At 35.4% G+C, this 14,856-nt stretch overlaps 1 protein-coding gene across 3 annotated transcripts in view; it reads left to right on the forward strand.

The window, feature by feature from the left end:
* Positions 1 to 14,856, forward strand: part of LOC113228431 (transcription initiation factor TFIID subunit 1) — a 39,373-nt gene that overhangs the window by 17,206 nt on the left and 7,311 nt on the right. For 2 of the 3 annotated variants that reach the window (XM_026461731.1, XM_026461733.1), the window contains exons 17-27: positions 841 to 1,104; positions 1,509 to 1,642; positions 1,922 to 2,090; positions 2,673 to 2,784; positions 3,396 to 3,595; positions 4,808 to 4,889; positions 7,373 to 7,503; positions 7,926 to 7,997; positions 11,816 to 12,004; positions 13,596 to 13,835; positions 14,644 to 14,788. In XM_026461731.1, the coding sequence (XP_026317516.1) occupies positions 841 to 1,104; positions 1,509 to 1,642; positions 1,922 to 2,090; positions 2,673 to 2,784; positions 3,396 to 3,595; positions 4,808 to 4,889; positions 7,373 to 7,503; positions 7,926 to 7,997; positions 11,816 to 12,004; positions 13,596 to 13,835; positions 14,644 to 14,788 (1,738 nt within the window). The remainder of the gene's footprint in view (positions 1 to 840; positions 1,105 to 1,508; positions 1,643 to 1,921; positions 2,091 to 2,672; positions 2,785 to 3,395; positions 3,596 to 4,807; positions 4,890 to 7,372; positions 7,504 to 7,925; positions 7,998 to 11,815; positions 12,005 to 13,595; positions 13,836 to 14,643; positions 14,789 to 14,856) is intronic. The other variant, XM_026461732.1, reaches the window with a different exon arrangement.

A 14,856-nucleotide genomic window follows, 5' to 3' on the forward strand; every position in this document is an offset into this window, starting at 1 on the left:
ATCCGTATATTTGAATTTACGTTTAGTTGGAATATTGGTACATTTTTTATTATAGTACACGCTTATTTTAACGTTTGTATGTATGTATCTACCCAACTCTTTATTATTTCTTTAAGTGAATTTGTACAAAATTCGACATAATATGTATATATATAAAAATTTATTAATATTTACGATAAAGGCTACTCCATTACTCTTGTGTTCAAGTAATTTTCAATCGGAGTGCAGTACTGCAATGACGTTACCATTTAAATTAAATGTTTTAGTTTTTTATATTTCGTTACATGTCACTACGTTTGTATAGGTTAACTTCGAACATTTTTTTCGTGGCTTTTGTGCTAGACTCGACGACCATTTGTTGGTAGGTCAATGCCATATAACAATGAAGAAGTACATGTGAGTAAATGCATAATATACTAATATGTTTGTATGCTTAATGTATGGCTGGACACGGTGAAACTACTTATTTTGTACACGTCAACTTCTATACAACCAGTGTTTTCACAAATAAAGGAATTATGAAACAACTAATAATAATAATATAATAGTTTATTTATCTCCACACATTAATAAGCAAAAATAGAAATATAAAGCTCTACACAGTGTTTAGTAACAATAGTGGTGTGAGATAAAAAGGTCTGTAGCTCAGCACAATGGCCGAGTGATTCACAACGCCGCTGATATTCTGCTACAGCCTGCCATGTTTATAAAAAGAAGAAGAATTAACATACACTATCATTCAAGATCTAAGATTTCAAGCCGATCATTAGATATTTACCACACGCATGAGTCGTTAATATAGGTTAATTAATATTTCATTTGTGTGACTATTTTTTTTAGGTCAAAGTAGCACCATGGAACACCACACGCGCATACATACAAGCTATGCGAGGCAAGTGCCTTCTTCAGCTAACGGGGCCAGCTGACCCTACTGGTTGCGGAGAAGGTTTCTCCTACGTCCGCGTACCTAATAAACCAACTCAACAACCCAATGAAGAACAACAACCTAAGAGAACTGTCACGGGTACTGACGCTGATTTAAGAAGGCTGAGTTTGAATAACGCTAAAGCGTTGTTGAGGAAGTTTGGTGTGCCTGAAGAAGAGGTAAGTTGAAATGAAGACACTAGTACTATATTAACATATAGTATAACTATATGACACGCACACATTATAGATTGATTTAATTTCGGTGGTAGCCCACTTGCTCCATTCATATGCGGGCCGCAGTGGGAATGCTCGCTTCTAATTGGTTGATAATGGTTTGCGGAGTGAGAAAGGGGGATGCTTGTGACTGGTTACTCCTCGGTCCCCGGTCCCCTCGAATGCTATGGCGAGGTGACGATTGGTTAAAAGCATCGTTATTGTCTAGGAGAGCGGAAGAGCTTTGATTATCAATCACTAAAAACCTAACAAACGTAGCTTGATTGTCATTAGGAAAATAAGAGGGTTTTCCTATGTACTTTATTTCGATATTTTTATGAAGGTTGTCTTTCTTCTCTCGCATACAGATTAAAAAGTTATCTCGATGGGAAGTCATTGATGTTGTGCGAACTTTATCCACGGAAAAGGCAAAGGCTGGTGAAGAAGGCATGACAAAGTTCTCTAGAGGAAATAGATTTTCCATTGCTGAACACCAAGAAAGGTAATATCTCCCAAATTTTTAGTTTTTATATTTATATTTTTTGTACACTTGCACTAACAGACTTGTTAAGCTTATTACTATGTTTTATTATTTGTTTTTGTAATTGATTGGACTGATTGAGTATAGTGTGTAATATGTAGTAGTGTATATACAAATTATTGCACGAGTGCTGGAATTGCCCTTCTTAATGTTATTATACTGTGATGTGACATGATTCTTCAAGTCATTATAGTGATTTCAATTTCTCTTGCTTTCAAAATCATATTTCGGCTTTTTCAGATACAAAGAAGAATGTCAACGTATCTTCGAGCTACAAAACAGAGTACTACAAAGTACAGAAGTGCTAAGTACAGACGAAGCGGAAAGTTCAGCCAGCGAGGAATCCGACATCGAAGACATGGCTAAGAATATTGAAAACATGCTGGCTAATAAGAAAACTACTGAACAGGTATATTAAATTTGAATATGGAAACTTATTAATTTATTGTTTTTTTCACATGGATTGTACACGTTAATAAACTTAGGACTATACTAAGTACAAGTACATGTATTAGATACGTTTTAAACTGGAGCGTAATTAGATAACGTATACATTATAATATTATTTATACATTTATTATTATTATGCATAGTGTAATGTGTTATAGTAAACGTAAATTTATCTATTAGAACGTGTAAATAAAAGGGTTAAGTTAACAAGGGAGTTTAAAATTGTTTACGTATATGCACATGACGAACTCGATTTATTTCACTGGTAGACAAATTTCACATCAATCGTCATGTTTTTAATGTTGATATCGAATCAATACAATCAAAATTCTCTGGAAGAATTCGTACATTACATTTTAATATGATTAGTTGGTTTATAAGAACCACTTTCTTAGAAAGCTGTTAGATACTTATTGACTTCTTCTGAACAGTGTTCTGTAGATATTCATGTGTCGCGCTATGGAAGGAATTGGTTGAGAGACACAAACCTGTTTAATTCAAATGAGGAAATATAATTTAAAAAAATTCTTTTGTGTTTTAGTTGTCATTAGAAAGGGAAGAAGCTGAAAGGGCGGAATTAAGAAAGATGATTCTCGGACAATCGGAGAAGAAGCCACAGATCAATCAGACTGATCAGCAGATTTCTAATCTCGGTAAGCAATTTCCAATAGTTATTGTTCTTCATTAATAAATATAATGTACGCATAGCGTTGTCATTTGACAGTCGGCTCGGTCTCGCAAACTAAGAGAGGATGTATGGGCTAAAACGTATTCCTCCCGTTGCCCATAGACAAAGAAAAAGACAGAAAGAAACATTTCATTGGAGTCTGTGGAGTCCACAGTATGCAATCCACACACTTAGGCTAGAAAGGGTACAGAAACGTTTAGGAAATCTCTTTCGCGGCCGGTACACTCAAACGAATACGCACTTATAAAATGAGATTTAAAAAATTCTAAATGATCTCAGTCGAAAAGCGCAGAGGTCTATTGGACCTAGCCTTCCTTCACAATTTATTTACTCACAAGATTGATTGCCCACAACTGACATCAATGTTCACACTAAGCGGTGAATAAAAAAACAAAAGAAAAAATCTAATAAAATACAAAATACACAATAATAGCTGAAAAGGCTAGCTAGCTCAGCTGGAGATTGGTAATTGACACGTGATTTATATTATTAGTTTTATGATTACTAATAATCGACATAGACTTCACAACGGAATAGAACCCCTCTATAACACGCATTATATAATATTGCCTCCAGGTCGTGTGCTACGTATCCTTCGTACGTTCCGCAATGCATCCGGTCAGCGGTACACACGTGTAGAACTTGTACGCAAAGCGGCCGTCATCGAGGCGTATACTAAAATACGATCGACGAAAGACGACGCCTTTATACGACAATTCGCTACTATGGATGAGACACAAAAAGAGGAAATGAAGAGGGAAAAGAGAAGAATTCAGGTTTGTATCAATTTATCATAAGGCCGCGTACTTATGGCACAGGTGTACAATTTTCTCAACTAATTTCTTTTACAATACTATGTTATTCTTATTTTTATAAATAGTTACTAGTTCTAGTTAGTTATTCTTACTGGTTACTAGCTCAAAGTCATCACATTTTTCACTATAGACTTTAATATTGATTGTAATGAATATTATGTTTTACAATCATGATATTATTTTTTTTTGTGAAATTACTTCACTGCTTTGTTATAATTGTTAATATAAAATCGAACAAAATTCCTTCGGTCTAACAGGACTCTTGACTTGCGTCTGTGCCACTTAATAGGGCTTTCGCTCTATCAACTGTTATGGACAGGCGTGTAGTCATCGAGTATATAACCAGAAATAGAGACGAAATGTCATTTAATTTGTTTGAAAACTATTCTGCCAAATCATTACGTTGACAACTTCGCTCGGATTGACCAGCCCGAATCCGAAACAATTGATGGGTGTCGTCAATTGTTTCACTTCAAATTGAGCAGTTTAACTAGAGCTTTGCTATAATGGACAATAATTGAAAAATTACATACTTAATATTTAGTTACCGATGAAATGTGATCCCGTTTGTTTTGTAATTAGATTTATTGCTGTTTTTCCTACACCACAGTATGGAACAGACTCCAATTGTTAGAGATTATCTTTATTACAATAAATACAGAACGGTTTTGGAATATATGGAGACGTACACAGGTCAGTTGTTGGCGCTGTACTATTTCAGCTTTCTAATTTGTGATTTCCGCGCAAACGAGAGTTGATATTTAAAAGTGACATAAGGTCCATTTGCCTGGTGAGTTGCTAGGGATGGATGGCCCTTACTTCGTCTTTCTTTCTGGTTATTTACTCGATGCATGTACCATCAGGCGCACGACTTGTTCGTCCCGTCACTTAATATTATAAAAAAAAAATCTGAGCTACAGACTGCGTTTGTTATAGATCTTGTTTTTGGTTTTAACGGATTTTTTGCCGTAGCGCGTATCGTCTCAGTTAGTCGTGACCATGGGATCTGTAAAGGCTCCGAAACGTCGGTTTGTTTGCAAAAAACAAATAAACGCGATTTGGATTCGAAACTAGTTTCATTTCAAATGTATAACAAACGTGAAAACCTAAGAACTCGATAAGATATTCTAATTAATTTTTTTTATTGAACAAAGTTGTTATTTTTAATAACAGGAACAACTGAGACGTATAAAACGAAACCAGGAGAGGGAAAGGCTGGCTGGAAATGTTACTGTTCCTGCTCCATTCCCAGAATGTAAGTTTCATATAATCTAATATCTAATTATCTGACTAACAACCATGAAATAACATGAATTTATTGCTAAATAATGTATTGAACTGTGTTGTATAGAGGCGTATATTAAATCCAACGCGGAGTGAGACGAGGGATTCAACAGAACGCCTGAGTGAAAAACTACTTTTCTTTTTCCATATGAGTGAAATAAATATAAGACGTTTTGAAACTCAGCTTCCTTCATACTAGACGGCCAAATTATGTTTTCAGATTGTTTTGGATTGTTTGGTCGCGTTATACTAACATATAGGGCCGTATTTCAAAACTCTACTCAATGCTCAGGTCAGGACTTGAGTATGATTTCAAACACTGGAAATACGACTTGAGCATTGAGTAGAGTTCTGGAATACGACTCTATGTCCTAAACGAAAGGTGGACATTAAAATTTCGTTGTTGCCTAGAGAATATAATAACGATTTTTAAATAGGTGAAATGAACTCTTTGCGTTCGTAATATTGCATCCGTCTCGAATGTTTATTAATGTCTGTGTATTTTTATCACTTTTGTGCTTGCCTAATCCGCATTCAGCTTGTAATGAGGGAGTTACAATAAAGCGCAGTAAGTGTCATAAGTTTCATTTCGAAATTAAGTCGACAACCAACGTGTTATCACGCCATCTCATGTGGTCTCAGACGAAGATACCGCATCTACACTGTATTCACATCAGTCCGTTCGGACACGCTCATTTTCCAGTCTATTTTTTACCGGTCGTTTTTAAGGTTTATCTTTATCTGCAAGTGTACGCTTTCTACTTCGACTTCTTTACACACCAATTACTTGGTTTTAAACTACACACATCAAAAGTGTCTAGGGATCAAGTGAATATTTTTGAAATAAAAATTATTTAAACAATATTTACCAAATCCAGTCTTCCCGGACGACTTCTTACTTTAATGCTTATGTTTTATTTAACCGCTTACCCCTATATTTAATTAAAATAAACTAAAATTGATGTTTTTGCAAATTGTGGGAAAAAAGTCAAATTAACGGCGTCAATTAAATGACAAAAAAATGGCGAAAATGATGATTTTGCTCATTTTTATTGTAAAGATAAGAAAATTAATAATCTGTATTTCCACCATTAACACGAATCACACAATTACAGCGATTTGGCATGCTTAAGATGAGTTCATCAAAATCACTTTGAGGAATGGCCGCCCATGTGTTTTGTAACAAGTCAAAATATTGTTGTAGAGTATGTACGGTATGCATACTCGGCACAGCTCTTCTTTGAAGCATATCCCATGCGTGCTCAATTGGATTGAGGTCTGGCGATTGAGCAGGCCACGGCAGAACGTTGATACGAGCTTCGGCAAGAATGCGTGTTACGACTCTAGCCGTGTGTGGACGTGCGTTGTCATGCATTAGTTGAAATGAATCACCCAACTGGCCTCGCAAAGGGATGATAACATCTGAAACAATCCTCTCTGCGTAAACTTGAGCATTGAGGTTACCCCTGATCCAAATGAGATCGGTTCTTCCGCCGATCCAAATACCGGCCCATATCATTATTGTTCCCCCACCATATGGATGAACTTCCTGACAATATCTCAAACGTTCATGACGTCCAGATGTTCTCCAAACTCGAGTACGTCTTGTATCCGGTCTCATACCGAAGCGGGATTCATCCGAAAAGCACACATAGCGTCAGTCTTCTTCCTCCCAGTTTCTGTGTTCGCGAGCCCATCGTAAACGGGTCCTGCGATTGCAGGGTGCAATAGGTGGAACTCTGAGCGGCCTTCGGGATCGCAGACCCACTTCACGTAAACGATTTCGGATTGTTTGATCGCTTATTAGCAAGTCTGAGGAGCTGTGGAGCCTCGTAACCAACATCATGGCGGTCATGGTACGATTGCGTCGAGCAGTATTTTGGATATACCGGTCCTGTCTGCGAGTCGTGATGCGAGATCGTCCTCCATGTCGCTCGGCCACGCTGCCCGTCATGCGATAGCGCGTCCAGAGGCGACTTATGACGCTCTGTATGACGCTCTTAACAAAGAGTGAAAGCCACAGCACGTTGCCTGGAACCAGCTTCCAACATCCCGACGGCTCGCATCATCACTTCTCGGGTTAAATGATGTCGTCTCTCCATAATAATGTAAATTGTTTCGGTTCCGATGCAGATATTGTAATGATTTTGTCAAAACGCTATAACTCATTTTTATACAAAACCACATTGACAATCGATTTTCTTCTTATTATCGAATTTTAAACAATATTCCTTATCTAAATGTTAAAACTCACTAAAAAGTATCAATAGCGATACAAAAAAGTTAATATAATTAACCCTAATTGCAGCAATACTCTTAAACGTACTTGATCCCTAGACACTTTTGATGTGTGTATTACCAAAGTAATACATTTAACATCGGCGACACACTACACAGAACACGGATATAAACCATTTAATGCAATGTAAATTAATGTACTTTAAAAATTTTCAGCATTAAATGTAACATCAGACGTAAGCTTACCCTCACCAGGATTAATTCCACTTGGACAAATCAAACAAGAGCCTGGAGAACCGACTCCCTCTCGCCGCCGCGCTAAACTGAAGCCAGACTTGAAACTCAAGGTATATATACAACATTTCTATTGCATGTATGTCAATGCTATGCCCATATACAGAAATAATTTGTTTCATAAGCACGGCGTTCATAGTTTTGCATATTATTAGCCGTTGGAAAGAGAAATATAGGTTATAGTAAGGAAACATGATATATGTGCTGTGGTATTTGAATAGATGCGATTCTGCATTTAATTTTATTATTCAAAACAAAGTTATTAAATTGTACTTCACAAAACATGCAGGAAAGATGTATTTTGGTCTCTTTCTTCTGGCTAGTATAACATCTAATAAATACCCCGCTATAGATAGTCTCATTTAATAAACAAATTAGTTCTAGGACGCAGCTCCGCTGAAGCCCACAACGTAGGTCTAACAAATGTAGGAAATAACACCGCCTTTTGCTGATTTAACATTATTTCTTTTAACAGTATGGACAGTACAGAAATGTCGGCCAAAACTCTAATTTAATACAGGGCATCAAAGTGACACGATCATATGCCGTATGTATTGAATTGTGTATAATTTGAGTTCGATAATTGTATCGTCTTGTTTGTCACTTGAAAATACTTAGTCACGACTACTGACAGGTTCTTAAAGCACCAGGCCCGAGGTGGTGGTCTATACTTAACATAATATCTTATAATATTAATAAATGTATCTGTTATTGTTAATAAGTACTTCATTGTGCTATAGGGGCGTGTATTGTTCTGCTAATAATATCGAAATTAATATTATTCATTTCGATATTCGAGTGACGGTTGAGTCGAGTCGAGCCTTACAAAGCGTGAACTTCGAGCAGAACAACTAACAATGTCCATTCTGTTTTCGAAAATAAATCATTTTCGAATGTTCTCGCAAACAAAATGCTCATTACCGAGTAAACAAATATCGAACGTCTTTGTAATTATAGCAATCATAATAGACACTTGTAAACTATTATGTTTCGAGGGGTCCGTGGCATAACCCAATAATATATTTTCATGCATTTTTCGATTGTGTAATATACCGGGTTTGTAATTAAATATTTTCTTTGTTACATTCATAGATCTCCATTCCACCACATAATAGATTAACATAAATTAACATTCGCACGAAGCGTTACGCTTCCACATTTACAAGGTAAAAGGCTATAGGTTGATATTCCCTGCCTGCAGACTTATTCCCTGAACGCTATTAACTTGGGCCTTTTCGAGGCGACAGTGATTTAGGTTTGCATGCTTCATCGTCAACCTCATTACTTTCCATTAGTACTGGAAGTCAAATACACACTTATATTTAATAATGAAACAGAAAAGAGCATGAAAAGTACCATATAATGAGAGAGATAACTTATTTTATTAAAATGAATGAAATCACTCATTGGGTTTGTCCTCGGACCCCTCTATTTGAGCGTCATTATTGTCGACGATAGTAAATCTAAAGCTCCTTTTCAAACGTACCATGTTTTGCTCGTAAACAAATGCTTTGGTCATCAACATTTGTTGCTGGAAGCTAGTGAAAGATTGCTCCCTGTGTGCATGTTCCTTACGGGTTCACACCGATCACGTGTCACCTCTGTTTTTATTTTGCAACGTGATTTCGATGGTTTCAAGCATTGATTACCGTTAATTCACTTTAATTCAATTTTAATTTAATTTTATATAAATTACACGACTCCAAGGTGAGTAAGCTGGATTGAGGTTGCAAGTGTTTCTTTTGCGGAACATTGTTATATTTATTTCGAGGCTCTAAATATAATTATTTTGCTTCTCAGAATTGTTAATTCTGCATTAAGCCTCTGAAACGATAGGGTCGAATTTTACTCTGCAAATAATTTTAGAGAAAAATTAGTATCGGATACGCGTTGTCCTTTATCTAAAGTCGAAAAGTTTCGTCATCGTGAATAACACAGGTTACTTGGAACACATCAATATAAATTAGTTGCCACAATCGGCACGAGCTAATAACACAAATCAGCTAAACAGTTAATACAATTTTTGATAGATAACGGTGTGGATTGGCGCAATCGCAAACTAAACTAAACATAAAAGACAACGAGATAGTTCCTTATATATTTATTTTTAATGAAAATGCATAGAGTGGTTTACGGACGTCCACTCATTTGACAGTTCAGAACTAATAGTTAAATCTCCTAGCCTTTTCTTGATAATGAAAGAAGAGAGACGTTCTTAACCTTAAGTGTAATATGTGCTGGCGCAAATCGACGCTATGGACAATATATTGGACCACACTGTGTGGAATCGCCCCTATAGTACAATGACGATTGGAGTAAATTAACACTGGGATATAACATGGGTTGCCTTTACTTCTTTATGAGCCACCGTGCTATTATATCTTGATATTTTTCAAAATTATATCGAAATGAACGTGAGTTTTGGCATTAAAGTTAGGAGTGAAAATTTAAATTTATAAATTTAGTGTTCTTGGAGAATCACATGCGTTTCTGTCGAAAGTTTAAAGCAGTTTATTTGTAGGTTTTTGTATAGACAATGGCGAATTAATTGCCGATGTAAAGAAGGGTATGTAAATTAGAGTACTTGGTACTTGGTGTAACGGGCTGGTGTCCGCAACTCGACGTCAAGGCGCCTATTTTGCGTAATTAGAGTATATATGTATCATATTGATTAAAGTAGTCACGTATATTTTAATTAGTTTATTATTGAAAACTTATGCATATGTATGTGTAATTTTAGTAGTTTAGTACTCGTAACAATTTATAGTTAGTAAATGTAACACAGTACAACTATTTTCTTAATTACGTCGCGACAATCTTCACGTTTTAGCTGTCGTTGGATTTTTATCACTTTGCCCTTTGCACTTGGTGCAGACCTGCCGCACTCAATCGACTTGGAAGTAGATAGAGTAGCTACTACTCTTACTTACTTACTTAAGTAATAAGTAACTCGCACTCTGATTGAATAGAAAAGATTAATAATCGGAAAACGACTTCAAGATTAATTTTAGTTCAAGTAAAAGAAGAACATTTCATATATAAATTGTAAACAATATACCAAATGTTGTTAAAAACAAAATGTTACTATAAAAAGGGCACTAGTTTTACAGCACTATAGAGGGTTATTTGTAAGTCTAACAATCTCGCATACTATATTACTAACATCATAAACAACAACTCTCGTTCAATTACTTTTTACAAGGCAATGAATTTAATTAGAATAAACCTTTAAGTTTGTTATTCTGACACTTTTTAGATGTGTATTTGGTAGTAGTAGTAAGGTAGTAAGTTGAAACGTCCTAGCAGAAAGTCCTTTCCAACTCCGTTCCTGCGTTTTCAATCGAACTGATATTTACGCCTGCCATTTCTTTTGTTACCGCACGGAGTTATCACTGTTTAGAGCGATGTATTTAAATATTGTAGTTTTTGCACGAAAGTAAAATCTAATGAATTATTAAAAGTCATGTAACAAAAGTTGTTGTTTATGATGTAAGTAATAGTGGTAGTAATATAATCCTCCGAGGTAGCATTTTACAAATAAGTACAGTTCCCATGGAAATTAAAACCAAACTAACAATGAAGTACGTAGTTCTGAATTAAAATTATCATAATGACTAAACATGGAATTTTGTGTTCGGGTGCGTTCAAAATTACGAAAATTGCCGATAGATATTAATAAAATTGTTGTACTGTAAGTATTTACTGTCCTTCGTGAGAATGGCTGTATTTAAGAAGAATAGCATTTTTTTTTGCAGAATTGGTTCCCAGCTATTGTTTTCCTTATTGGGCATACTTTTGAGTCTAACAATTTCAGTGTCATATCGATTGTAGCTTTTATTTCTGCCTGTGCTTTCAACATTGTATGTAGCTAAGGGTTTTTGCACTATAGCAATTATCTTATATCACTAATTGAATTGTACACGACGACAAGGTTTGGTAATTTTTTTCTGCTTTATATTGGTTGGCAATAAAGATAACATATTTTACATCTTTAAAAATTAACTGCTTTATGAACAGATCAACGTGCCGTTTACGCACTGATCTACTGTCAAGAAGACAATGTTAAAATTTATTTTAACAGCAATATTTATTAGCGTTATTTGAATGTTATATGTATACCTCTCGTTGGGCTATCATAAATATTATATCTGTTCATGCAGTGCAATTTTTATTTTAGCCATACGGTATGGAAAAAACACCGTTTTTTTAAATTAATCACATGATATAGGCCAACCTAAGCGATTAATAAAGTATTACCAAACCTGCACCTTAAAAAAGCCTCGCTTGCTTATCTACATCTATGTGTGCGTCTTTCTTATACGTGGCAACATCGCTATTCAAATTGTACAAAGTCATATTTTTTAGTGCGGAGCGTGTGGTCAAGTGGGACATATGAGGACGAACAAATCATGTCCCTTGTACACTGGGTCGATGGCTGGAGGACCTTCCTCGCCACCTGAGACTGATGTCGAGCCACCTCCTGAACCAGCTGACGAAGACGACTTGGGTTACGTTGATGGTACTAAGCTTACCTTGCCATCGAAACTTATCAAGGTAAGAAATTCATTGAATTATATATTATTTTAAATTATATATGTAAAATAAGCGACAACGCTTTTGTCTGGCTACTGCCTATTTACTCTATAGTCTGTGTTATCTGAAGTAACCTTACGAGATGGAAAAAATAAAGGAAAGGAGCTGTCTATGGAGTAAACGTACCTACTTAAACCAAAAATGTCCACCACAAATGGCGGATTTAGTTTTGTACCATAATCATAGATAAGTCAATATCGACATGCAAATGTATGGCTTGAATGTTGAAACTGTTTTTTATGTTTGCAAATTTGTATACTGTTATCAAATAGTTTACTGTAATCAAAGTATGATTAATACAAGGTATTATTACTAGGCAAGTAATGAGCCATTTTAATCAAAATTAAATATAAAGTTATTTACCAATAAATGTAACGATGGAATTACATTATCTTATAATCTAGTTACATTCAAAGTTCAATTAAAATTTGACTTCAAAATAGAGCGAACAAACGAAGGTGGTATTTGATCCAATGTTTATGTTCGGCAGTTCTATAATTTCCAACCATTCTTTCTTTCTTTTTTCATTTGTAGATAAACTTTAAAAATAATAATCTAAAAAAAAAAATAATAATAAAAATAATAAGGCAATCTAAAGTAACCAAAACAAAATTCGGCAAGACTTATGAATAAACTACTTAAATGAGTCTAACTGCATGAGATATTTGGGCTATTGTATAATGAGAAAAATAACACATGCCGGTGTAATGTAACATTCCGTTGATTTCCGATTTTCTACTGCCGCATCCCTTAATTCTGCAGCGACGCATTTTTATCAATACATAATTGTTCTCACTGTCAATATTTTTGTCCATATCATTACAATTTTCTATGTAATTATCTATGTTGAGTTAAAATGAAAAAAAAAAACCTTTAAAATATGTCTCCTCATTGTATTTTTAATAGACATATGTAGTTTATGAATCTAAATGCAGATTTTGAATTTACAAAAATTGACAATTAAATGATATTCAATTATGTTATATACGGTAGTAAAGTATCGTGACATTCAATAAACTAAAAATTGACAATTCAAATTAGCCTGTGCCCAGTAGTTTGACGAATAATAGTCCGATGACGATTCAAATGAAACCAGTTCGGCTATTTATTTATTATATTTTGTTGCAATCAGAGATGGGCAGTGGGTTAAAACCCAATGGTCCCGTTCGGGTTTTAACCTAGTTTTTACCCAAAGCTCCTAAGGATGATGCATTACGATTCCATTTTTACGAAAATCGATTCAAGTGCAAACGATGTAACGATTTTGTTGTCGATTAATTTCGACGCGTTTTTCAAGCGAACCGATTCAATAGAAAGACAAATAGAAAGCAATAACCCGCTTTACAACTAATATTTAGTTGTAAATAGTTTATGTCCTGGATTTCGGGCATTTTTACTCGATTTAAACCCGAGATTAACCAAAGCGCCGCGTTAACATCCGGGCGTTTGTCCACCTCTGGTTGTAATTCACAAATTGAAGAAATAATTGACAGTAAATAAACACTTCGTGACCTTCTCCTTTGCCTTCCCTTGATTTATTTTTACTTTGCAGCAGTCAGCTGAAGAATTAAAACGTCGCGGCAGCAGTGGTAGACGCGGCGAATATCGCGCCGCCGGTCGTAACAAACGTAGAGGCACAGCCAGTGAGTCGTGTGACTACTTAGTGAAGAGACCCGCGGAACGACGACGAACGGACCCTCTAGTAACTTTGTCATCTCTATTGGAAGATGTGCTTAACCATATAAGGCACTTGCCGGATGTGCAGCCGTTCCTGTTTCCAGTTAATACAAAGGTACGTCTATAACTTCTGACTTATTCAAAATAAGTAAGTGATAATCATAATCATAGTTTGGTTACAGCAACCGTAGTATAATAAGACAAGCAGTGTAATTCCCGCCAATTCGTCGCCTTACGGACTACAAGTCACACAGGTTGCAAAACATAATTTAAAAAAGTATTCACAAAAGATCCAGGTCAACCAACCAGGTGGTCCACGGGCAAGAAGCGAATAAATAGATAACTCCTCGAAATATAACACCCTAGAAACTGGTAAAACTGACAAAAAAGTTCCCGTTATCAGGGACAGATAAAACTCACAAAAAATAATTTGTGTCCGAGTTACCAGTATGTATTAACTCAGTTTTCTTTTGTTACGGCTTAACTTCATGCTTTTTGACCATCGTTATATAATATAATTTCCTCTGAATTTTCGTCGTGTCACAAACCCACGGCACCATTCAGCTTCTATTAACTCTGTTTAAGGGTTCTGTAGTTTATTTTGATATAATAATACACCGAATATATTTTATTTAATTATGAAAAACACAACTTTCAAAACTTCAAATTGGAAGGTCTTTAATTCCAGACTTCTCAAAATAATGAACCCATAATCAAATTTAGGAATTTAAACTCTATATATTCACATATTTTTCATAAACAGACGCATACAAATTATGTCAACAAAAATTTATATGGGAGTTCGCCATTATTCTTTCACTCAGGAAAATATTTTAAATTATGAATACCGAGCGAACGCTCTGTTAAGTTTGTTAGCAGTTTAAATTATCGATATTTGTTTGACATTACTGTTTTGTTTCCAGTTAGTGCCAGATTACTACCGTGTAGTGACTCGCCCGATGGATCTGCAGACCATTCGCGACAATCTCCGCCAAAAGCGCTACCAGAGTCGAGAAGATTTCCTGGCAGATGTCAACCAGATTGTAGAAAACTCTACCACTTATAATGGTAAGTCGCACACTTGGTGTAATAAGGCAACATCTGCAAAAACTTACAAATTTTCAGAAGAGTGGTTC

Source organism: Hyposmocoma kahamanoa, unplaced genomic scaffold (assembly GCF_003589595.1).
Source record: "Hyposmocoma kahamanoa isolate Upper Pololo Valley unplaced genomic scaffold, ASM358959v1 232, whole genome shotgun sequence".
NCBI classification, from domain to species: domain Eukaryota; kingdom Metazoa; phylum Arthropoda; class Insecta; order Lepidoptera; family Cosmopterigidae; genus Hyposmocoma; species Hyposmocoma kahamanoa.